General features: G+C 46.6%; 1 protein-coding gene across 2 annotated transcripts in view; it reads left to right on the forward strand.

The window, feature by feature from the left end:
• The window catches only part of LOC130126389 (CAP-Gly domain-containing linker protein 4-like), a 57,223-nt gene that overhangs the window by 23,099 nt on the left and 8,223 nt on the right, over window positions 1-25,901 (forward strand). The window contains exons 9-12 of one of the 2 annotated variants that reach the window (XM_056295878.1): window positions 315-446; window positions 9,423-9,518; window positions 11,741-11,935; window positions 12,090-12,224. In XM_056295878.1, the coding sequence (XP_056151853.1) occupies window positions 315-446; window positions 9,423-9,518; window positions 11,741-11,935; window positions 12,090-12,224 (558 nt within the window). The remainder of the gene's footprint in view (window positions 1-314; window positions 447-9,422; window positions 9,519-11,740; window positions 11,936-12,089; window positions 12,225-25,901) is intronic. The other variant, XM_056295879.1, reaches the window with a different exon arrangement.

The following is a 25,901-nucleotide window of genomic DNA, read 5'->3' on the forward strand; positions in this document are numbered from 1 at the left end:
TTCCATAGTCTACAGGCATTTATCAGTTCTGCTGCTCTGAATGACCCACATGCTCACTCCATTACTTACACTGTTATTGATTAGGATGTAATTTAGCACACATCTGGTGTTAAGTGGTATCTAACCTAACCCCTGTAATCAAGGTTTTCTTTTACTCAGTTGTGAGTGAATTGGCTCTTTCAAATTGTGGCAGTCCAGTACATTAATGTATACTCATACTGTAAGTTAAGCTTTGTGCCTAATGCTCGCCTTAAGTTTCCATAGTCATTTCACTCTTAGCATTCAATTCTCCATGTTTATTGTATTTCCCATAGGTATCTTTGCTCCCCTCTCCAAGATTAGCAAACCCTTGGAACGACGCAAAACAAACCCCTCAAGGATCTCCACGCCGTTACGGCCCCCTCGTCGTATTGACCTGTCCCACATCACCTCAAAGATTAACACAGGTAAAGAACGGGCCACCACTGTAGCCAAAAGGTTAGAGTGCAAGCCACATGGCCACATGATCTCAACTGTCTCTGGTTTGAATCCAGCCAGTGACCTTTGTTGTATGTCTTAGCCCTCTCTCTCTCTCCCCATTTCCTGTATGCCTCCACTAGCTTTATCTAATAAAGGTATAAAAATACCACAACCCCCCCCCCAAAAAAACAAAAAAACCCACAGGTAACGGACTAGAGGTTCTTTCGACTGTTGTAGCTTAAGTTCTGGAATGGGGAACCTCTGGGGGTCGGCTACAAACTGCCAGATCTTTTGGATCACTGGGTCTCTTTCCTGCATAGTGACTAGGTCGGCATTGACAGGCTGTCTGCCTAGCTGGATCGTTTGCAACTTAGAGTCAGGATTTTCACAACTCCTTGGCTTGTTGCTAAGTAATAGCATTTACTGCACAACTCTGCCTGTCTGGGAGCCACTCCTCTGGAAACTCCCAAAGAGTGCCATCCACTGCTCCTGCCTTTGCCAGGCAGTTGGCCTTATCATTAACCATTTTATCGGGACCTGGGGTCTGGGAGTGTCCCTTTACCTTTTTCCAGTATACGGTCATGCCGTGATCTGTAACAATCTTGTCATAAGCCAGGAAAAGCTTGGCGTGCTATACATATTTGCCCCTGTTATTTTTCATGCCGTTTTGTTTCCATATGGGGAAGTGGGAAATTAAACTATGGCGAGCATAGTTGGAGTCCGGAACATATGACAAGCAGCACAATGTCTTTTTTGCTGGCCTGTTGCAACACAGTGAGTACTGCTGCTATCTCTGCATACTGACTTGTCTTTACCCCAAGTCGGTATTGTTGTGGTGTGTCAACCGCACCATTCACCCAAACAATGCCGACTCCTGCTTGTACTCTGCTCGCACAGTGGAATGAGCAGCCATCTACATAGACCTTTGGGAGGTCCTTGCAGACATTTTCGTTGTAGTAATTATGATCGGAAGGAAGAGAAGTGGTGGTGATGGGGTGTGATTGGTCCTCTTGTTCCTTTCCGCGGTCACAATGGTGGAACTCTGCTAAGCCCTTGCCTAAAGCCATTCTGTGGTTCTGGGCATACCTCACCTTGACATCATAACCTTGTAGTGCCATCATCCATTTAGCAATGTGGCTGTTGGACACGTCCTTCCCTTAACCTCTGGCTGTTCAAGAAAGAGACAGGGTGATAACACATCTCTATGACAAATTCTGACCACCAATGTAGCTGGGGAAATGTTCCATGCCCCAAACTGTTGCTAGCAGGGCTTTCTCACAGTCAGAAAATTTCAGTTTTATACTACTCATGGAGCGACTAGCATAGGTGACGACTCGTCTGTCTTTGTCATACTCCTGCGATAGGGTAGCGCTTAGGTAATTGGTTGAGAAACTAGCTTCTAGATCTTCAGAGCTTCCCTACTGGAATGCTTTGTCTTTTCAGAGGAGCCCGGTAGGTGGTCTGGCGATCTCTGCATAGTCCTCAATGAACTGTCTGGAGCACTTGCAGATGCCTAAGAAGCTTCTGAGCTCCGAGGTGATGGTTGGGGCATCGCTAACTTGAATGATCTGAACTCTTGGTGTCTAGAGTTCAGTGCCTTTAGTGCCAACAAGTAGCCCAACATAATCAACTTTGGTATGACACCACTGCCCTTTTGTGAGTGACAGTTTTGCTCCAGCATTAGCAAGCTGGTTGAGCACATGTTTGATCTTGATCAGGTAGGCTTCGAAGGTCTGTGAGCGGATCAGAATATCATCGACATAGATCAACTTGCTGTGAGCTACAGCATCACTCATGGCCTTATGAAGGAAGATGTTGAACTCGGATGGGGAGTTTGAGTATCCAAATGGGCACCGGTTCCATGTGAACTGTCGGTTCCCAAAGGAAAAGGGCCAGCTTGTACTAGTCTGCGGAATCTACCGCCAGGGTCCAAAATCCACTGCACACATCGGCAGTGGAAAAATGTGCTGTCTGTCACCTTCAAGAGTACCTGATCCAAATGGATCATTGGCCAGCGAGACAGACTTGTATATTTAGCTGCCTGTAGTCAATGGTCAGGTGCCATTTGCTGTTTGGCTTCAACACAAGTCAACAAAGGTGAATTGTATGTGGAGTTGCATTTTTGAATGATCTACTTCTCCAGCAGTGTGTCCAACATTTCCTGGATGGAATCGTAGGCAGCCAATGGAATTTTTACTGGCATATGAACATTGGTGGCGCATTTGGATCCATTTGGGCCAGCACAATGTGGAGGTTTGCGACGCAGCAATCATTGGGATCTCATGACCAGATATGTTGGGAGTTATAGAAGCGACAGAGCTGCTGTCTTTGAACATTCATTGGCATCTGTCTTAGCGAGCTGTTGTTGGACCTCAACTTCAAATCCGGGATACGGTTCTCCTGGTGGAGGAGATGCAACAACCTGTGATGAACTGTGCTGCTTGGGTGGGCAGCAAGGGCATAGATAACCATATACCGTTCTATGTGTGGGTTGGCACCTTAGAAATTTTCTTTCTGTAGCATTTCGTGTGGGTGAATGGAGATCATTTTGCTGGGGAAGGTGGTGAACGCCTGCCCAAAGTCTTCTACCCCAACCAAAGAAGATAGAAGTTTGCCAACCACTGACAGTCAGTTCAAACTCGTGAAAGGAGCTGTCAATCAACAGCCCCAAGGGCTGGCGTGCAGCCACAGAAAGTGAGGTGCTGGTCAGGTTTTGCACCAGCAAATAAGTGGAATGGTGGTTCAATTCAAGCAAACGGGAGCCACACACCGTTAGGCTGAGTTCCCGAAAGAGTGGCAAAGTTGGAAGAATGCCTGCAAGCCTAGAAGCTCTTGTGAGTTCAGCATCACAAGCTTAAGGGGGTACCCAGCTGTCCTATGTGTGTGTGTGTGTGTGTGCTTGCATGTGCTGCCACCCACTGGAGAGAGGAGATGTGTCTGTATGTGGGGGAGTGCATGTAGTGTATGCATGCGTGCATTTGTATGCCGAAAGGAGCAGGGTGTTTGTGAGAGGGAGGCTGTGCAAAATCACGCAGACGAGGCGGCGCACAAAGATAGGAGTGTGAAAGAGAGCAGCGGGTGCACAAACTTCATAATTTTGCAAACAAAGAAACGAAAAGGAAAGTATCAAATGAACAAAAGAAAGGTTGGCGGTCTGTCTACCAACTCTGTGGATCAGTGTGTGCAACAAATAGCGAATTAATTCAGCTAGCAGTGCTTTTCCCAAGTAACAAGGGAAAATTCAAACGAAAGAAAAATTAAATGAAAAAAATGAAACGCTAATGATCGGCCTATGTAACGTTTCACAGAGCACGGATGATTTCAATTAGCAACACTTTCCTCACGTGAGATAATTAGACCACTGCTAAAACTAACTGTCACTAAACCACTAAGGCTAAATCTTGTAACTACACCACCATTAAGACTAATTATGCCAAGATACCAACCTTATTTGAGATCGCTCTTCCCGTGGCAATCGGAGGTGCGTCGTTTGTTGTCTGGCGTCGAAGCACGAGTCCACGGAAAACACAGTCTTTTTTTCCCCAGCAGCTCATCAGCTGACAATCCTCAATGCTCTGTCTATCATCTGCTGATTTTTAAGGAGTCTAAGTTGCGATTGCATTGATGTTTAAGAAATAAAAGGGACCTGGTCATCTTCTCTTTCTGTGGAAACTGCGTGTCTTTTTTTTTTTTTTTTTAAATACATTTATTTCTAGTTTTTCCCCTTATCCCACCTGATTAACCCAATGGCTTATGGCCGGAACTCTTGTCCAATAACTCCCCTGGCTCACGTTTCCACAGGAAGGAGATAATCGTAACACCAGCTTCCTTCAAACTCGTGTCGGCTGCTCTCGCTATTTTACATGCTGAAGCCTCGCATGGATTGCATCACCTTCAGGCCGCAAAGGAGGCGTAGGGAGAATGCTTTCGGTTGCTTGGCTGCAGGCACCCGGGTGGGCCAGAGGGGTCGCTGGAGAACGACGAGTCCCCGAATACTACACCGATCTACACCCACTATCCCTCGGGTAAGGGTGGCCTAATGAATGCCTTACCCCGTGGACGCTCTGGCCGTGATCGGTTACGGTGAGTCTGGGATACCAACCTCCCAGCCACATGACGAGCGGGTTGCAAGAACGGCGGTTTATTCCGCTCGGCCACCAGAGCGGGCCGAAACTGCGTGTCTTGAAGGAAAACTTAACTGGTTATAACAGCTGATTGGCAGATGAACAAGACTAGGTTCCATCCATCCATCCATTATCCAAACTGCTTATCCTGCTCTCAGGGTCACGGAGATGCTGGAACCTATCCCAGCAGTCATTGGGCGGCAGGCGGGAAGACACCCTGGACAGGCCGCCAGGCCATCACAGAGCACAGTGTCTGACAGCAGTGGCATGGTGGATAAGGGCAAACTTTTTGTTACCAGATACAGTACTGCTGTATCCAATAATGTTACTGTGGAATGGAGATCACCTGTGAGGTTGAGCAGAGAGTTGTGGGTATTGTAGTCCATGGGCAATGCTGGTGTCCGTACAACACATTTATTTTGGACAGGAAACAGTGCAGGATGTTGGTGAATCCAAGAATTATCTGAGCCGTTTGGTTAAAAAGGGAACTGCCACTGTCGGTTTCCAGTCTTGTGATTAAAGAGCTACTTCTCGGGTCCTCTCGGGTCTAATAGAAAGAACCAGGGCATGGTCAGAGTTGGATCAAGCTATGACAAATGTTCGTTTGCACAAGGAGCTCTAGCACCATGATACATCAAACATATTGCCTTTTAGGAATCCAGTCACAACGGGGGAAAAAAGCGGTTTTCAAACAAAGAGAATCCGCACATACGAAGCTCAGGGCAAAGACATGAGCGAGTTAGACAAGCATCGGCAAAAAAAAAAGAAAAGAAAAAAAAAGAAAAAGGTACCATTATAGGAAGGTGTTTTCCTATTGTCACCATTTATTTCTTTGTGCAATCCCCTTAAGGAGTGGCTTCTGGAGATCACTGCACATTAATGCGTTATTGGAGACTACACATCACAGGCAACAATGGTGCCCCTCACATGTACTCGCATGAAAACTCGGTGGTAACCGCATTAGTCTGATGAAATCGCCGAAACCTTTCCAATATGCCCCGCTGGCAAGAGAAGTAACTCTTGACACTGACTCACTTGAGTGAGCCCGGGACATGAGCTACAGTACTCACACTAATGGAGATGGTGGCCCACACATCTCCATCTTCCACCACTCTGGGGGTGATTTGCTGAAAACGACAGGGGGAGCGCTTGTTGCAACAGGGTCCCACTAACAGGATTACCACACTGCCACACGGAAGGGTTGCAGATATGTTGGTTGCCCTCAACTCTTTTACCCCCTTCTGTTCTACACCCCTAAATAATCAATCCTTGTGTATATAACTGAGGATTGTTGTTTTGTTATTCTATGTTAAGTACACTGTGAGAGCCATGAAACTGGAGTCAAATTCCATGTGTGTGCAGACCTACATGGCCGATAAACCTGATTCTGATTCTGACTGATGTCCTCATTTATTATACAACAGAATATATCATTTCGATTCTTGTTATTAATACAGCCAATTTGTGAATCTTCAGGCGCTGAGTATTCTGGTGCAGTAGTACAAGAATAGTTGGTAAACCTGTGTTGGAGTACACGCTTGAAACTCTCTGAAAAATTGTTACAGCTTGCCGTCATGCTGTTTTTTTTTTATAGTTCCTGTTGTGTGGGGGGCACATTCATTCTGTTTATCTAAAATAGATTTCAATCCCAGCAGCTCTTTAGAAGCGCAGTGTGGAACCCTGACTCATGACTCCAGCTGATGGCCTCATTTGTGCTGAGAAGATGCCGTCTCGAGTTTTTGAGCCTGTGAGAGTTGTGTCACTCCATGGTGGGATTTATTGCCTTCCGTACCCCATATGACTCTTTTTAGAATATTTCAATGAGTGGATTCTGAACCGGTGCCAAAAGGGCAATGCTTGAATTATACCAATGGCAATGACAATGCTCTCACAATTCCTTTATTCCCCATATCCCAGACTCCTCATGGGGATTGTTATTAGATTCTGTTTATCTGAATACAGTCAATGGACGCTCTCTTGAAAAGTCTCTTGGTGGTTATTGCGCCCTCTAGGGTTTGTTACGTTGTTGTGGCGTTGTATTATTCAGTCCTTTTTGAAGGCCAATTGATCGAGACGTGACTCGAATAGTGGACCTGAGAGTGGCCTATGGAATTCTGTGATTGATGGTCCAATTAAGCAGGGTTTAATAACTTGGGCATGGACAGGCTGAACAGCCAGTCAGCTATTCATCACAAAGTGTGTGCGTATGTGTTTGTGGCGCGAGTGTTGAGGCTGTGTGTGTCAGCACCTCTACACAACCTAGGAAGCAGACTAATTTATGAGTGAGCACTTTTTTTAAAGGCGTTTACAGCCCGAACTGTCTCGGCCACCAATGTTTCAGCATCCCACTGGATTGGTAGTTCAGTCGAGTCACTCAGACGCGTCTGTGGATCCGTTGGGTTGTTGCTGAACTGGCTCATCTCGCTAACCAGGTGAGACAGACACAGCGGAGCACTGGGCTGGCCCCTATTAGAATGTGTCAACCAGAGCGCGGGCCTCGCAGTGCGGTGAGAATATAGACAGTGTTTACAAAGCACCGCCACTTGATCCGTAAAGCTCAAGTCCTTGGCGCGGCCTGTCACTTCAAGTGAATGTCAGCATGTGGAAGGGATAGATAGAGCCAGGAGGTCCCTTCAAGCAAAAGGTCAAAGCAACAAGAGATGTTTAGTATTCTGAGTTTGAACGTCGTCTCCTCTTTGAGGTTCAAAGGCAACAGGGCAGCTCTGCGGAGGCAGAGCCTCCCCGACACTCTGTAAGTGAACTGAAATGGCACTCGCCAGAGTGATTGGAGTTTTGAGTTGCCAGCTTTCTTTGGTGCACAAAACATTGCTTGGACCAAAACAACATTATTATTATCATATTATTATTTTTGTTGTTGTTGTATTTCCCCCCCTTTGTACCCGGCCAGTTACCCCCACTCTTCCGAGCTGTCCCAGTCGCTGCTCCACCCCCTCTGCCGATCGGGGGGGGGGGGGGGGCTGCAGACTACCACATGCCTCCTCTGATACATGTGGAGTCGCCAGCCGCTTCTTTTCACCTGACAGTGAGGAGTTTCACCAGGGGGACGTAGCATGTGGGAGGATCACGCTATTCCCCCCAGTTCCCCCTACCCCGCCGAACAGGTGCCCCGACTGACCAGAGGAGGCACTAGTGCAGCAACCGGGACACACACCCACATCCGGCTTCCCACCCGCAGACACGACCAGTCGTGTCCTTCGGGACGCCCGCAAAACAACATTCTTGAGTAGAGGGTAATTTGAAGCAGTTCGTCTGGTTAATAGATAACACATAAATTAGATTTCCATTAGAGTTGATCAGATGGTTCAGGCTCCTCCGGTGTCTGATGGATGTATCAGTTCCTCCTGGGACACTTGGTACACAAACATTTGTCATCTTTATTTACACTGAGATTGATTTAACCGTCCTTTTTTAAGATCAGACTGAAAACGTCTTCTAGATGCTGCGGATTTATGGCATGAGTCAGACTTCATTTTTTTTTATATACTTCTGCAGCCTGACCGAGGCCTTGGCGCTTACATGGCCAGTGGAGGGAAATTAATTATCCGTTAACATCCCCTGGAAATGTCATTCTCATTTTCTGCTGTTTGAGTCAGTGCCAAAAGATGTCTGTTTTTGTAATTATGTTGCTTTAGCTCTTGCGTGGGAGTGACCGCTAATCCGAGCGAGTTCCGGTGCTATTGTTCCGCGTCCTCGTGGACGAGATGACCTCCGCTCCATCAAGAAGCACTTATGTCATTGCTGCTCCGCAATGTCACACTGTCCTTCATTTCCATCACACCACTGCCTCTTCTCCCCCATGTCTTGTCTTTCCATTACATATTTCTCTGGCTCTATCCTCTTTATTCATTCTGTCTGTTATGGTCCCATTGTCTGCCATTTTGATCAGTTTTTTTTTTGTGTGTGTTATTCTGTTGACTTTCTGTTGACTGTCCTTTTCTGTAATTCTCCAGCATGAAATGTCCTTTTTATGAACCGACGTATTCTTTGAATGGCTACTTTTCCATGCAAACCAGTGCTCCTGTTTTGGATTATAACTACAGTAGCTGGTGAGCGGGAGTAATTATATCATAGTAACTATAGATAATAAATATATCATATTAACTATAAATAATAAATATATCATAAACTATAAATAATAGATGCAAAATGCAAGGCTGTGTGACTTTTCAGTGTTAAGGTCACAGTATTGTAATGTTGCGTTAAGTATGCACCGTTGCAGTACTTCAGCTATCTGGTTAGAATGAGCATTGGTAGGGTGTCTGGGTAGCGTAGCGATCTATTCCGTTGCCTACCAACATGGGGATCAACGGTTTGAATCCCCGTGTTACCTCTGGCTTGGTCGGGCGTCCCTACAGACACAATTGGCCGTGTCTGCGGGTGAGAAGCCGGATGTGGGTGTGTGTCCTGGTCGCTGCACTAGCGCCTCCTCTGGTCGGTCGGGGGCACCTGTTTGGGGGGGGGCTGGGGGGAATAGCGTGATCCTCCCATGCGCTACGTCCCCCTGGCGAAACTCCTCACTGTCAGGTGAAAAGAAGCGGCTGGCGACTCCACATGTATCGGAAGGAGGCATGTGGTAGTCTGCACCCCTCCCTGGATCGGCAAAGGGGGCGGAGCAATGACCAGGATGGCTTGGAAGAGTGGGGTAATTGGCCGGGTACAATTGGGGAGAAAAAAGGGGGGGGGGGTCCAAAAAGAAAAAGTATTGGGCATTGCATAAAAAGTAGTCATATCTTTTTTTCCTCCTCTTTTTCTCTGTGTGTGTGTGTGTGTGTGTGTGTGTGTGTGCGCGCGCACGGGCACGCTTGTGTGGGCGGAAAGGTTTGTCTCCATCAATCAAAAAAACACCTGATAAACCAAAAAGTCCACCTGGTCCTGATCAGGGCACAGAAGGGGATGCCTCAGGGACAACGCCAGGTACTGCAGTCACATGTGAAAGGGCATTAAATGCACTGGAAGGGGCAAAGCGAGAGCAAGTCATCAAATTACTACATCAGCAGCATTTAAGCTGAAATTGATTGGCGGCATCTTCAGATCCCCCACACTCCTTCAGCCGCCCTGACTTTGATACTCGGTGTATCTTAATATTTGAACCCGGCGTCGGTATCCGCGCACAAGCAGGTCAGTAGTAATAGAGGTATCTCTTTAAAGAAGGGAAGAAGATGTTCTGTTATATGATTGTGACCATGCAGAACTGACTGGGTATGTGGAAACACAACTTGGCCCTCGAAGCATTTAAAAAAAGAGAGCAGAATTTGAATTCCAAATCTTTAAATAAAGTACGTTACACAACATCGAGAACAGCACACTTACTTTTTAAAGTGCAGTTTCTACATTCACTAGGTTTTGAACCCCTGCACCTGTTTGTGAGGACAGAGCCAGCTATTCTATGGGTGATAGAAAAACCACGCCCCAAAGACAAGATCAGCTGTTGAAAAGAGAGGTTGACTAGATTAAACTGAGCTGACAAATAGGGATGGGTACCAGAACCCGGTATTAAATGGGCACCGGTGCTAAATTATTAAAGACCGTGGTACTAATAAGTTCCGACGTTAACGGCTCTGCTGTTGGTATTGGGAGAAATTAAGAAAAGAAACTTCCTATTTATTCAGGCTACAGGAACATTATCTTGCACCTTTTGTCCCACTGCAGATTAGAAATGGAGCTGGTAAGATTAAGACATTTGTGTATGATGCATATTCACTTTAGTGACAATGGTGGAGAGAGAACTAAACGGTTAAAAGTCTGGTTACACTTCACTAGAGTCGATGCTGACAATGCTCATTGCCACAAGTGCAACAAGTCTTTTGCTTGTAAGGGCGAAAACACAAGCAATCTTTAGAAACATCTAGAGAAAGTGCTTCAAATACAGGCGGAGAAATGCAGTTGTTCCCTTCCACCTCCGGTATGTTGTGTGTGCTCGCAGCCTGCAGCTGCGAGCACACACAACATACCATTCAGGGGGGCGGGGAATTGGGAGGAATGGCGTGATCTTCCCATGTGCTACCCCCCCCCCCCGGCGAAACTCCTCACTCAGGTGACCAGAGGCGGCTGGTGACTCCACATGTATCAGAAGAGGCATGTGGTAGTCTGCAGCCCTCCCCGGATCGGCGGAGAGGGGGTGGAGCAGCAACTGGGACGGTTCGGAAGAGTGGGGTAGTTGGCCAGGTATTGGGGAGAAAAAAGGGGGGGAAAATCTAAATAAAGAACAAAAAGAATTAGTAAGAGTATTTTAAATTTCCAGATCGATAAAACAGTATGGGTAAGAGTAGTAGAAGTATCTTAATGATACCCATCCCTACTGGCAAATGTCCTCAGCTATAATTTCTGTGTAATTCTGTATAGCCACAGGGCCCGTTAGCATACACCTGCTATTTTTGATATACCTTGAGACTTTCTTACCCTTTTAGTTGGTTTTTAATTTGTTTGTAACAGCATCTTCCTGCAGCTTAAAGATCTCGTGGCCTGGAATTAATCAATTGGCTTCGGCGAGTCGGGCACTTAATGAACTTGTGGCCTGTGAAGGTCTGCAAAAGCTAGAAGTTAATGGGGTGCTGCTTTAAAATGGTTTCTTGAGAGTTCATTTGGCCAACCCCTTTCCTCCCATCAAATTCCCCGAAGCTGGGGAAAATTAAAATGCTGCCCCCTTGCTGGATGATGGTAATAGGACAAGCCAAGAGAGGGTGCTCACTTGTCTGTCGTGGTGGTGGATAGATTTGATGTGGCTCCATTGGAAGTAGCATGAAAATGAGGGGTGGGGGAAAATTCTTCTGCTTATAAATATATAAATATAAATACAGTGATGAGATTCATTCTTACTAGGGATGACAGAATTCCCGCTTCAGGCTTAAATGAAATAATGTACGGTTTGCGTTAAGGGAGGCATAGAACATGCAGGGTGTTATTTTAAACAGACCAATGGGTAAGTGAACAGTTCTCAGCAGAGCGGAGCGGGTAATGACACCTGTTTATGCAGCTTTTTATTTCTATCTGGTGTTTAGTTGTCACATCGTAGTTTAATTCATTCTATCCCTCGAATGAAGGCCCCTCATTTGCACCTTTCATGTTGCAGGAGACATCCCTTTTCTCTGTACATGTATGTTGAAACTCCCCCCCACATACCTCCCTCTTTACCATAGGTGTTCCTCCTCGTTCCCTCTCCTCATCTTCCTCTTCCCTGGACTCTCGGCCCGGGCCGGTTGCCCGACCTCGTCCATTGCCGCGGCATCACCCTCCTGGCAAGCAGCGGCGGGAGCATGTTTTTCCTAGTCCCAGGACCACTCCTCCCCCGCCACTCCGCTCTTCTCCTGGTGCCTTCCCTCTTGCCAGTGCAGGTGAATATTTATCTCACCCCAGAGTGCTGGAATCTCCTTATCATTTCATTATTTGCCTTTCTCTATAACTATCAGTTAAAGCTGGATCGAATTGATGAAAGTGATTACATTAGGGTAAACCTGAAATGCTTCAATATCACTGTCTCCCCCCCAGGACCTCGCAGCCAAACTCCCTCAGCTAGCAGTTCTGTGTGTGAGGGCCCGGAGGTTCGCCTGGGAGAGAGGGTGCTGGTGGTGGGCCAGAGAACCGGCGTGGTACAATTCATTGGCAAGACCAGCTTCGCTCCAGGTTAGATGTGAATACTTGATGTTGTTCCCTTGAGGATCTGACAAGGACCTGTGCTTACATGGGAATTACAGTCACAATACTGCAGCGGCTCAAATTTGACTCACCCTGTTATCTTATGAAAGCTTGTCCAGCATTGCAGTGGTTTTGTTTGTATTATTCAGATGGCGCATCCGATTGTTTGTAAGAAGCAACACAAAGATTTTATGAAAGGACATAATTCCACCTTCTATAAACCTGTCAAGAAAAATATATCCAGGTTCCATCAGTTATTTCAAATGGAAAGCTTATATTCCAAACCATAATGAAATGTTTGTGACATCTTATTTGCAATTACATCGACAGTACATATAAATGCATTATGTGTAAAATTACATAGTATACATTGAACTCATGGAGGAATAAAGCTGTTTTTGTTTGTTTTGTTTTTTTTACATGCTATCATCCACAGTCGTACTGGATATTTCAGTGATGTTTGAGCTTTCCAAACCCCAACGCCAAACATTAGGTTAGACGGTGAATAAAAGGGAGAGCACATCTTATGTTATGTTATCATGAGCATAGACCAATAAGTTGCAGATTAAAGGACATTCCGACCTGCGACATAGTTCTCCCATTTTCCCTGTGTTTGTAGGAAATGGTGTCCTTAATGCTAAACCTAAACAAGCATCTCCCAAAGCTACAAAGAGAGCCAAGGCTTTTTGGATATTGAGAAATGTTGGATCTGTTGCTCCCGGATCCATTTTTTTTCTCCCCGTTCCTTTTTGATGTTGCTTTCCATGTCAGGGTTGCAGTGAAAACTGGGTCAAGAGCCGTGCTGCTGGGAGCCTTGTTCTCCTTGTAGGACTCATCCAAATGAAACCAAAAACCTCATTTGAAAACATGGAGTCGCTACTAGGTCTGTTTCCAATCACAAACTTAAGATAATGACCCTCCATTCTTCTGTTCGCCACAAAGTCACACAGTAGTTGTTCCTTGTATCTGTGGCTCTGCACAGGGCCGCTGCTGGCCATTTGGGTGCCCCAAGTGTAATTGCTTTGTGGTGTCCCCCCCCCAAAAAAACACAAGCAGAAACAAATCTTATATAAATACATTAATCAAATAGTTATATATATTTATTATTACTCAAACGTGATATGATTAGCAAAACGTTATTTTTGACATTTACATTCATACAGGAAATGAAGACATGATAAATAAGCTACAACTTAACCAAGATATTAAATTCCTTGATCTAAATAGAATAATCTGGGGGCGCCCCGGTGGCTCAACTGGTAGAGCGCGTACCACATAAGGCTGAGTCCTTATCGCAGCGGCCTGGGTTCGAATCCGGGGGCCCTCTGCTGCATGTCATCCCCTCTCTCACCCCTGCCTTTCCTGTCTCTCGACTATGGCTATCTAATAAAGACGGAAAATGCCCCCCAAAAAATCTTTAAAAAATAAATAAATGAAACATAATCCACGATAGATCAATCTAAAATGCATAAAACATATAAAAAAACTAGAAGAACCCCGCTACAATATAGAGGTTGGGTTATCCACCCGTCTAAATCTCCCTCCTCTTCATCCTGCCAGCTAACCGCCTTCCCCCTGCCCCTAAACCCCCCCCACTCCAACTCCCTCCCCCCAATGCTCAGAATCATCTGAAATGCCGAGAAAAGTGGTTTTTAGCCATTTTTAGAAAATGCATATTTTGCATAATTATGCATAATTATTATAATATTTTAATTTTCTGCTATTTTTCTGGTCCTCTCTGGAACAATACCTACCACCTCCAAAAAAAAAATTAGGATCATAAGTGCATTTTTGCGAAAATGCATATATTTTGCATAATGCCAAAACATTTGTCCCAGAATCTTTTTTTTTTATATAGGTGAAAAAAATCAAAGATGCTCAGAATCATCTGAAATGTTGAGAAAAGTGGTTTTTAGCCATTTTTAGAAAAATTCATATTTTGCATTATTTATGCATAATTATGCATAATTTTAATTTTCTGGGATTTTTCCCTTACTCTCTGAGACAATACCTACCACCTCCAAAAAGAATTAGGATCATAAGTGCTTTAGTTTTCGGTCCCGCTATCTACACTAACTAACACACACACACTCACCCCACACACACACATATTACGAAAATGTATGAGTAGATTGTTATTAAGGGCGTCCGGGTGGCGTAGCGGTCTCTTCCGTTGCCTACCAACACGGGGATCAGCGGTTCAAATCCCCGTGTGTTACCTCCGGCTTGGTTGGGCGTTCCTATAGACGCATTGGCTGTGTCTGCGGGTGGGAAGCTGGATGTGGGTATGTGTCCTGGTCGCTGTGATAGCGCCTCCTCTGGTCGGTCGGGGCACTTGTTCGGGGGGGGGGACTGGAGGGAATAGCGTGATCCTCCCACGCGCTACGTCACCCTGGCGAAACTCCTCACTGTCAGGTGAAAAGAAGCGGCTGGCGACTCCACATGTAACGGAGGAGGCATGTGGTAGTCTGCAGCCCTCCCCAGATTGGCAGAGGGGGTGGAGCAGCGACCGGGATGGCTTGGAATTGTGGGGTAATTGGCCGGATACAATGGGGAGAAAAAAGGGCAAAATTAGAAAAAAAATTGTTATTAAAAGACATTTCAATTGTCTTCTAAATACTATTACTATTTTAAAAAATCAGGGAAACAGAAATCAAATATGCATTTGCATTCAGCAACAACTATAAACATAGATAAATAGTTCTAATAGAGCAGAAGCTATGTGGTAATGCACTCTTTTGTGCAACTCTGCTATTACTACCACTGCTGCTGCTGCTGCTGCAATAACAAGAGGGACAAGAACAATACAGTATCAGTACATTTGTGCCTTCTACTAGGTAATGGGATGTAACTGTTGTGACGTGCTACCTAGATCCGTCTCTAGAGGGAGCTCACACATTTTTAAAGCCTACAAAGCAGCGCTGTATCATCGCCTAGCCTACAAACCGATTGTAAAATGATGTAGATAGAATCCAGCTACCGCATGAAAGTTCAGTTTTTATGCGTCTGCGTGAACAATGTCATTCTTCTCACCGCATCAGCTGGTTCATGACCATTGCCGCTCTCTCACCATAAGATATACGTGGCTACGCACCATTCGTTTTTTGTTTGTTTTTACTGCACGCCATTCTTTCCGAAATTGTCACAGCAGCATTGACGCCAGGGCAGGCACAAACCACAGGGAGATGGGGGCACCATGATTCATTTTATTATTTCAAGCAAATATGTATATCTCGTATTGCCTATAATGATCTAATGGTGCCTATTGTAATTGTGCTTCATCCATCCATCTGTTATCCGAACCGCTTGTCCTGCTGTCAGGGTCGTGGGGATGCTAGAGCCTATCCCAGCAGTCATTGGGCGGCAGGCGGGGAGACACCCTGGACACGCCGCCAGGCCATCACACAGGGCCGACATACACACACACATTCATACCTAGGGGCAATTCAGTACGGCTGATTCACCTGACCTGCATGTCTTTGGACTGTTTGAGGAAACCGGAGCACTTGGAGGAAACCCACACAGACACGGTGAGAACATGCAAACTCCACACAGAGGACGACCCGGGATGACCCCCAAGGTTGGACTAGCCCGGGGCTCGAACCCAGAACCTTCTTGCTGTGAGGCAACTGCGCTAACCACTGCGCCACCTAGTTGTGCTTCATCTTAAGAGTTAAATGATTTATCATTATGATGATTATTAGGCTGTTTTGGTGCCCCCTCTGGCACTTGTTGCCTATGCACAGCACGTGATATGTGTGTACATAGCGGCAGTGTTGGCTCTATGTGTCGTTGTTTATAATCCTGCCAGGTTGTTGATTAGGTTCACTTGTTGTGCCTGGTCTAAATATTCCCCGATTAGAAGGCTGACATTAGTGCTGAGTGACATGACCGAAAATGTCTTCACTACTGTATTGAACTTTTCATATCGCATGATACCTATCTTACCAAAGGCACTGATGAGGCAGAATGCTTTTTGCAGGTTGCAAAATGCTCTGCACTGCCCCCCCCCCTTTCATAGACTCGCCTGTCCTTAGCCTAACCATTAGTTTGCTGTCAAGGAAACTCACAGATCTGTACTTTTTATTTTGGCTAGCTAAAAGTTAACTTCCACGTTAGTTTTTGCTCAGATCATGGTAACTACGCTTGGTAGTCACATAGCTCTGGGTATCCAGCAACCATTAGGTTGTCCTCCATGTTGTCTCCACTTGTTGTCGTCATGTTGTTGGCAGGTGGCGAGTATTGGGCCAGATGTCCTACTTGCCAAAAAGGAATGCGAAATGGTGCAGTGGCCTCTCGGTTCCTGGTGTAGTGATCGCCGCGGGTCCATCAGGACCTTAGCATATGGCCGCTCCTACACAAATGTATTCACAGCAGCACCTTCTCGTGGTACCTCCTGTTTTTACAAAGTCTGCTGCGGGGGCGACCGAGTGCCCGGCGGTATAACCGGGTGGGTCGATTGGACTAGTTAGCCTTGGTTGGCAGTCAGTCTAGGAGAAGGGACAACTCTGATTTCAAACCCAGGTAGATGAAGCTCACTAGCCTTTTCAGGCAGTTCACCTAGGAGAAGGAAAACTCTGATTTAAAACCTCCACTGCCTTGCAGGTATACTCGTCTATAGGAAAGGCTTCGGGAAGAAACCCTAAGGAAAAATCTGCATCCGTCTCCGTCGCCAGTCATCTCGCTAGTCCTGCCACTGGTAGTAGTAGGTGGTGTCAGATGAGAGAGTGGGGTTGACGATGCGCAAACTCTTCCTCACTTTTAATCATCGCGCAAGTCATCAGTCATCCATCACAGGATGACCAGATGGTCCTCATCACTGCGACGGACGAATAACAACAAAACACTTGTTGTCGTCACCACCAAAGAAGGCCCTCCTCTCAATTCATCCGATTGAGACGATAGGAAAAAAAACACAAATGACGTCAGATACTTTTCTGCTCCGAGTTAAAGTTTTTTCAACTCGAGGCAATCGGGGACACTCCTGCAAAATGCGAGGTGCATAGAGTGGAAAGATGCGAGGCGCTCGCCAATGCGAATGCAGCTAGCAAAAAACTTCACTGTCGCTGAAAACAATTACAAAAAGCCACCCCAGGCTGCTCAAAAGTGCTCTGTCTGATTGGATCCTTAATGGGTTAATTTTGCTCCTGAATAAGATTAATAGTAACTGCACTTAACAACACTTTTTCTAAATGCCAGATTATGCCATTTCCCAAATCAGTGCTGATTACTGCAATTAATGCAGAGCAGTGAAATGTCGAATATAGAAGAGAACCAGCAGGGCTTCAACCCTGTCTGTCTGTTTTTTTCCCCAAACACAACAACCATCTTTGAATAAGAATAAAATAGGAAAATAAAGTTTCGTTTGGCTTCCTCTTTCAGTAAACGCAATACCTGTCAAAAAAATTCACAAGACCAATACAGGAAATAAAATCTTAAACTGTAATATCAACAGCTGTTAAACCATTTCTTTAGTCCTCTTAGCAAAAAAGGAACAGCAAATGCAAATGGCTAATCTACTGCTGTGATGTAGGGAAAAAAAGCACATCCATTTAGCTGTGACATTAAAGGGACAGGCCAAATCAGCTGCTCCCGAACCCATTTACACATGCAGTCTGCATCTGGATGTTATCTGGAAAATAAACCATCCAATCATGTCTTTTGCATTCACATCTGGTGTTTATCTGCGATGTTGCTGCCTGCATTGTGTCCATGTTGTGATACAACCTTTTATTTTGTGTTCACTTTACAAAGAAAAAGAGCAGGTGGGGACATGGGTAGTCTTTCTGTTGTCCTCAGAACCAACGGCCAAACAAACGAGTGTCAAAAATTGTCTTTAAATGTGTTATTTTAATGACTTTTTAATCATATCTCTACTACTACTACTACTACTATTACTACTACTTTCAGCTGCTCCCATTAGGGGGCGCCACAGTGGATCACCCGTTTCCAGTTCTTCCTGTCCTCTGCATCTTCCTCTGTCACACCAGCCACCTGCATGTCCTCCCTCACCACATCCATAAACTTCCTCTTTGGCCTTCCTCTTTTCCTTTTCCCTGGCAGCTCCATATTCAGCATCCTTCTCCCAATATACCCAGCATCTCTCCTCCACACATGTCCAAACCATCTCAATCTTCTCTCTTGCTTTGTCTCCAAACTGTCCAGCCTGAGCTGTCCCTCAAATATGCTCGTTCCTAATCCTGTCCTTCTTCATCTCTTCCAATGAAAATCTTAGCATCTTCATTTCTGCCACCTCCAGCTCCACCTCCTGTCTTTTCACCAGTGCCACTGTCTCCAAACCATACAACATAGCTGGTCTCACAACCATCTTGTAAACCTTCCCTTTAACTCTTGCTGGTACCCTTCTTGTCGCAAATCACTCCTGACACTCTTCTCCACCCACTCCACCCTGCCTGCACTCTCTTCTTCACCTCTCTTCCACACTCCCCGTTACTTTGGACAGCTGACCCCAAGTATTCAAACTTCGCCACCTCTACTCCTTGCATCTTCACCATTCCACTGTCCACCCTCTCAACGCATATGTCTGGACATGCCTTCCCCGTCTTCTCCTCCTTGGCCCAACAGTAGCATAGTTTCCAACGGCGCCCTGCTGGCCATCAGCGCCGGTGACTTTGTCATATCTCTCATAGCTGTAAATATTACCACAGCGATACTGAGTAAATGATAAACACCAGAAGAAGCTGTGGTGTGTTTAACTGCTAGGATTCTCTGGACGGTAGTCTCATCATGTCACCGCGCTTCTCTCATTGCGTTTATACCTGGCTATTTCTGGCAGAGATTGCTTCACAATGTAAGCGAGACTACCTCCTGAGGTGTTCTTGTGGATCCAATCATATCCCCATTATGATTGCATTAATATGATTTTTTTCCCCCATTATCCAGTTAACATATCTGGACACAGATGGCATATTAATTCCAGGTGTAAAGGGGGTCCAAATAATAACTGTTCGAGTTATAAGCCAGAGGGCTGTTCTCCCAGCGGTCGCTGGTTTTAGTCATTCTCTGTCCGGCAACTGTGGCTGTGTTTCCATCAGGCCATTTTTCAAGCAAATCTTGAAGTCATGAATAAAAACTCAAAACATAACACAAATGTTTTTAGGTGCGCCTGGGGCTGAAAAGGAGACGTGTCAGGAAGGAGATTATGCAGTAAAAGATGATGGGAACAGGTTCTTGGAAATCCTCCCAACAGCAAGCAGTACTTGTCAAGCCTTTACATATTATTTTTTTTTAATTCAAGTGAAAAATAGAAGTTGTTAACAAGCACAATGAGGTTGCTTAATCGCATATTAAAATGCAGCTGAAGAAAATGTTTAGACTTTTTCGCAATTATGCTTGAAATTCACTTAACGTTTGGACATAAAAGTGGGAAGTGTGAAATATTTCCTCTTGTACTGAAATCCCCTTAAAAAGAGTGAGTCAAGGCATCCGGGTCACGGAGCGGTCTATTCCGTTGCCTACCAACACTGGGATCTTCAATTCCCGTGTTACCTCTGGCTTGGTCGGGCGTCCCTACAGACACAATTGGCTGTGTCTGTGGGTGGGAAGCCGGATGTGGGTATGTGTCCTGGTCGCTACACTAGCGCCTCCTCTGGTCGGTCAGGGCGTCTTTTCAGGGGGGAGGGGGAACTGGGGGGAACAGCGTGATCCTCCCACGCGCTACCTCTCCCTGGTGAAACTCCTCACTGTCAGGTGAAAAGAAGCAGCTGGCGACTCCACATGTATCGGAGGAGGCATGTAGTAGTCTGCAGCCCTCCCCGGATCGGCTGAGGGGGGTGGAGAAGCGACCGAGACGGCTCGGAAGAGTGGTGTAATTGGCTGGATACAATTGGGAAGAAAAAGGAGTGAAAAAAATCCACAAAAACCTCAGAAAAACTCCGTCAGAGCTAATATGGAAAATTGACCTGTGTTTATTATCATTACCTGATGCAATAGAAAACCTGCAGTACCGGGGTCCTCGAGGAATGTAGACAGGAACCACAGACTTAGGAACCCTATAGCAGCTACCGTGGTTCAAAGGAAACCTCATTTATACCTCATACCTGGCACCAAGCTTGGGAATGGCCCTCGTCGACAAGTGTCTCGTGGCCCGGTGGACCCCGGTAGCTTACTAGGTACATCGCAGGGAAATGACACGGGGCCACCAGCAAAATGCAGGAACAGGCTTTGGTGCAGGAGTGACTCTGCTCCTTCGACAGTGAACTTAAATGACATAGTTGCCTTTAGAAGGAGATGAATACTTTTTGAACTGTCAAGGTCTTTGGAACTTTAATTTCTGCACCAGTGAAGACCTTTAAGTCTACTGCGTTAAGGTGCAGATAAACTGGATACGTTGACAGATGTCAAGTCGACGGATCCTATTCATTTTCTATTGAGAGCAGGATATCCGGCCGCACGGTGCATGATGGATATGGCACGGCAAGTTGAGGGACCATTCGGCGTATCTGAATTTGCATAAACACGACTTGACCTCAACTTTATGCAAATGAGTCCGTCCAGTGCAACGCACCAGGCTTACAAAACTCAGATCAAACTGTCAAACCAGGTATTCAGGTATTCATTCATTCATTCATTCATTCATTCATTCATTCATTCATTCATTCATTCATTCATCACCAGCTGCTTTTCCGGGGTCGGGTCGCGGTGGCAGCAAGCTAAGTAGGGCACTCCAGACTTCCCTCTCCCCAGCAACGCCTTCCAGCTCCTCCTGGGGGATCCCAAGGCGTTCCCAGGCCAGATTGGACATGTAGTCCCTCCAGCGAGTTCTGGGTCTGCCGCGGGGTCTCCTCCCAGTTGGCCGTGCCCGGTAAACCTCTAAGGGAAGGCGCCCAGGAGGCATCCTAATCAGGCAGTGCTGATCCAATATGAATTGAGATGCTGTTACTGCATTGCCTATTTCTTGGTTCAAAAGGTTTCGGAAACCCATTTTAGTTTACTGTTTAGCTGTAAAATGAGGAAGTTTGTGACCCGGCTGCCATGTTGAAAACAGACAAACCAAAACCAAGCACCACTCACTGGCCGGAGTGTTGAGTGGTCCAGTGCGTTAAAATGCATCCTGGTCGGAATCTGTATCTGCACCTTTAGGCTGAGCACACACTTAAGGGGGATCAGGGTGATTTGGCCTTTAGTCAGTCAGGACAATTTGAAGGGAATTCCTAATCTGAGAGTCTGCATGATGTGAAGGGCTCTCAGGTCCTAATCTGAGTGTCTGCATGGTGTGAAGGGCTCTCCGGTCCTCATCTGAGAGTCTGCATGGTGTGAAGGGCTCTCAGGTCCTTCTCCGAGTGTCTGCACGGTGTAAAGGGCTCTCAGGTCCTAATCTGAGTGTCTGCACGGTGTGAAGGGCTCTCAGGTCCTCATCTGAGTGTCTGCATGGTGTGAAGGGCTCTCAGGTCCTAATCTGAGTGTCTGCATGGTGTGAAGGGCTCTCAGGTCCTTATCTGAGTGTCTGCATGGTGTGAAGGGTTCTCAGGTCCTAATCTGAGTGTCTGCACGGTGTGAAGGCTCTCGGGTCCTCATCTGAGAGTCTGCATGGTGTGAAGGGCTCTCAGGTCCAAATCTGAGTGTCTGCATGGTGTGAAGGGCTCTCCGGTCCTCATCGGAGAGTCTGCATGGTGTGAAGGGCTCTCAGGTCCTTCTCCGAGTGTCTGCATGGTGTGAAGGTATCTCAGGTCCTCATCTGAGTGAGTGTCTGCATGGTGTGAAGGGCTCTCCGGTCCTCATCTGAGTGTCTGCATGGTGTGAAGAGCTCTCAGGTCCTCATCTGAGAGTCTGCATGGTGTGAAGGGTTCTCAGGTCCTAATCTGAGTGTCTGCATGGTGTGAAGGGCTCTCAGGTCCTAATCTGAGTGTCTGCATGGTGTGAAGGGCTCTCAGGTCCTAATCTGAGTGTCTGCATGGTGTGAAGGGTTCTCAGGTCTTAATCTGAGTGTCTGCATGGTGTGAAGGCTCTCAGGTCCTCATCTGAGAGTCTGCATGGTGTGAAGGGCTCTCAGGTCCTAATCTAAGTGTCTGCATGGTGTGAAGGGCTCCCAGGTCCTTCTCCGAGTGTCTGCATGGTGTGAAGGGCTCTCAGGTCCTTCTCCGAGTGTCTGCATGGTGTGAAGGGCTCTCAGGTCCTAACATGAGTGTCTGCATGGTGTGAAGGGCTCTCAGGTCCTAACATGAGTTTCTGCATGGTGTGAAGGGCTCCCAGGTCCTTCTTCGAGTGTCTGCATGGTGTGAAGGTATCTCAGATCCTCATCTGAGTGTCTGCATGGTGTGAAAGGCTCTCAGGTCCTTCTCCGAGTGTCTGCATGGTGTGAAGGGCTCTCAGGTCCTAACATGAGTTTCTGCATGGTGTGAAGGGCTCTCAGGTCCTCATCTGAGTGTCTGCATGGTGTGAAGGGCTCTCAGGTCCTAACATGAGTTTCTGCATGGTGTGAAGGGCTCTCAGGTCCTAATCTGAGTTTCTGCATGGTGTGAAGGGCTCTCAGGTCCTAACATGAGTGTCTGCATGGTGTGAAGGGCTTTCAGGTCCAGTCTTGGCCACCTTGATCAAGGTGCAGACTGATTTAAGCTGCCAGGAGATTAGTGAACATTTAATATTTACCGAGCAGCATCTGCAGGGGTCCCATAAGTGTTTGAGGATCAAAAACTTCTTCCCAGAGCAGAGACCACCAGTAACCAAAGGCAGCTAGTGTGTTTACAGTGAGGTCTGGCAGAAGTGAAGACTTTGAAACACATAAAGAAACAACATACATGGACCCAAAAGCATTTGTCATGTTTAGAGTTTTTTCCATTTCTATTCCTTTTTTTGTGTTTTTTGTTGTTGTTAGTTTTTCCATTTTTCGAGGCTGGCAACCGACCTGGGTTAGATTTGTATCATGATGGATTGTGCAAGTTGCTGTGGACCAGAGGTCCTGATGATGTCAGTGAGTTAATATCAGATATATTAAGTGATTTATTCCCTGTCCTTGCCCAGTCCTGTAGTGTGAATGCATTTACTGCAGAACGAAAACGCTCCTGGAGGGGCGCCCTGGTGGCTCACCTGGTAGAGCGCGTACCACATAAGGCCAAGTCCTTAACGCAGCGGCCTGGGTTCGAATCCGGCCTGGGCCCTTTGCTGCATGTCATCCCCTGCCTTTCCTGTCTCTACTATTGCTATCAAATAATCTTAAAATAAGAAAACACCTGTGGAAGCTGTTGTGTGTGTCTGAACCGCTTATCCTGCTCCCAGGGATGCTGGAGTCTATCCCTGCAGTTATTGGGCGGCAGGCAGGGAGACACCCTGGACAGGCCGCCAGGCCATCACACAGGGCCGACATACACACACACACACACACATTCACACCTAGGGACAATTTAGTACGGCCGATTCACCTGACCCACATGTCTTTGGACTGTGGGAGGAAACCGGAGCCCCCGGAGGAAACCCACGCAGACACGGGGAGAACATGCAAACTCCACACAGAGGACGACCCAGGACGACCCCCAAGGTTGGACTACCCCAGGGCTTGAACCCAGGACCTTCTTGCTGTGAGGCGACCGCGGTAACCACTGCGCCGCCCTGCCGCCGTGTCTCTGAGCCGTCCCTGTTGCTGCTCCACCCCCTGTACTGATCCGGGGAGGGCTGCAGACTACCACGTGCCTCCTCCGATACATGTGGAGTCGCCAGCCGCTTCTGTTCACCCGACAGTGAGGAGTTTCACCAGGGGGACGTAGCGCATGGAAGGATCACGCTATTCCCCCCCAGTTCCCCCTCCCCCCTGACCATGCACCCCGACCGGCCAGAGGAGGCGCTGGTGCAGCGACCAGGACACACACCTACATCCGGCTTCCCACCCGCAGACACGGCCAATTGTGTCTGTAGGGGTGCCCGACCAAGCCGGAATAGGCCTTCTAATTTAAACTGGTTTAAGTACGCTACAGAGAAACACCACCTTTGTTTTGGTAGTTGTTAAATATTTGAACAATGGCGTGGTTGTGATTTTTCGTAGGTACACATCTGCTCATGAAGTGGCATGCTTGGTTTTGCCAGCAGAGAATGATAGGGCTCATGAAGTTCTCCCCTTTGGTGCTGTGTGGGTCTACATATTGCATATTCAGCACCAGTTCTGACCGTGGCCGCTGTGGGGTTGGAAAGAGACAAGATGCTGAGAATTAAACGTATTTAAGGTTTACTCCGTCAGCGAGGAACGGCAGTAGAAAGCTTTTCACTGTTCATCGGTATTAAGTCCCTGGATCTGCTCGGCCATCAGGAATGTTTTAAATCAGTTCAAGCTTCTTTCACACGACTGGAGAATTTGCTTTATTTAATTGGTTTCATTTCACAGTCTTGAATACACTTTGATACTTTTCAGTCGTTTCTTGCCAAGTCCCTCTACCTCGTCCTCCATGCAAAAATGCTGACTCAGTATTTCTAAGCAATTGTCTTTGTGCTTCTTTTTTTTTTCTTTGCCCAAGGTGAAAACAGCACTATAGAAAACTCATTTTATTTTTCACGTTTCAACCGTGCTCGTGAGGTAATTGTAATGTATCCTAAAAATGAATATGAATGTAGACTTGAAATACTCTGTCCTTCAGACTCTAATGTCATGCTATTCTTAAAGACAAAATACAAGCCAAACACACAGGGCTTAAAGGAGAAGTAAACCCCAGGTAAAAATATAGTAATGAAGTTAGGTTATGATATTAACTTAACGATTCATTGGGTTAACAACTGACTTAACAATTGACAAAGATACACTTTTACAAAACATAGAATAGTCACACTGATGTAAAACCATCCTCCCCCTCCCTAAGGAAAAAAAAGGACAAAAAGCAACAAAAAAAATAAAATAAAATCTGAAAACAAAACACAAAGGAATGGGGCGTCTGGGTGGTGTGGCGGTCTATTCCGTAGCCGACCAACATGGGGGTCGCCGGGTTGAATCCCCGTGTTACCTCCGGCTTGATCGGGCGTCCCTACAGACACAATTGGCCATGTCTGTGGGTGGGAAGCCGGATGTGGGTCTGTGTCCTGGTCGCTGCACTAACGCCCCCTCTGGTCGGTCACGGCGCCTGTTCGGGGTGGGAGGGGGAACTGGGGGGAATAGCGTGATCCTCCCGCGCGCTACGTCCCCCTGGCGAAACTCCTCACTGTCAGGTGAAAAGAAGCGGCTGGCGACTCCACATGTATCAGAGGAGACATGTGGTAGTCTGCTGCCCTCCCCTGGATCGGTTGGGCGACCGGGACGGCTCAGAAGAGTGGGGTAATTGGCCGGATACAATTGGGAAGAGAAAGGGTGGGAAAAAAACACACACACACAGGAGTACGACATGACATAAAAGAGATGTTGTACTGCCTAGCGTCGTATGGTCGACATAGGGGTTATGGTATATCGGCATACCCCAGGGGTATGTCACCCTCAAGTTTCCAAAGCTTCCCCAAGCTCACAATTCTCCAAGAATGTAAGAAAGGGACCTCAAAACTTCATGAAACTCGGCTGATTTTTTTTTTTCACTGTGTATGTTAATTTTTCAAGGACAAGGCCTGCAGACAGCTCTTTAAGCCGGCGAGCGACAGAAAGGCTTTTTACATCCTTCCGACAAAGAGAGATCAAGCGTCTTGCTTGTAATAGACATAAATCTGTCATTTTCTTCTCTTTGCTGCTTAACATACAATCCT

The sequence above is a fragment of the Lampris incognitus genome, chromosome 16 (assembly GCF_029633865.1).
Source record: "Lampris incognitus isolate fLamInc1 chromosome 16, fLamInc1.hap2, whole genome shotgun sequence".
NCBI classification, from domain to species: Eukaryota; Metazoa; Chordata; class Actinopteri; order Lampriformes; family Lampridae; genus Lampris; species Lampris incognitus.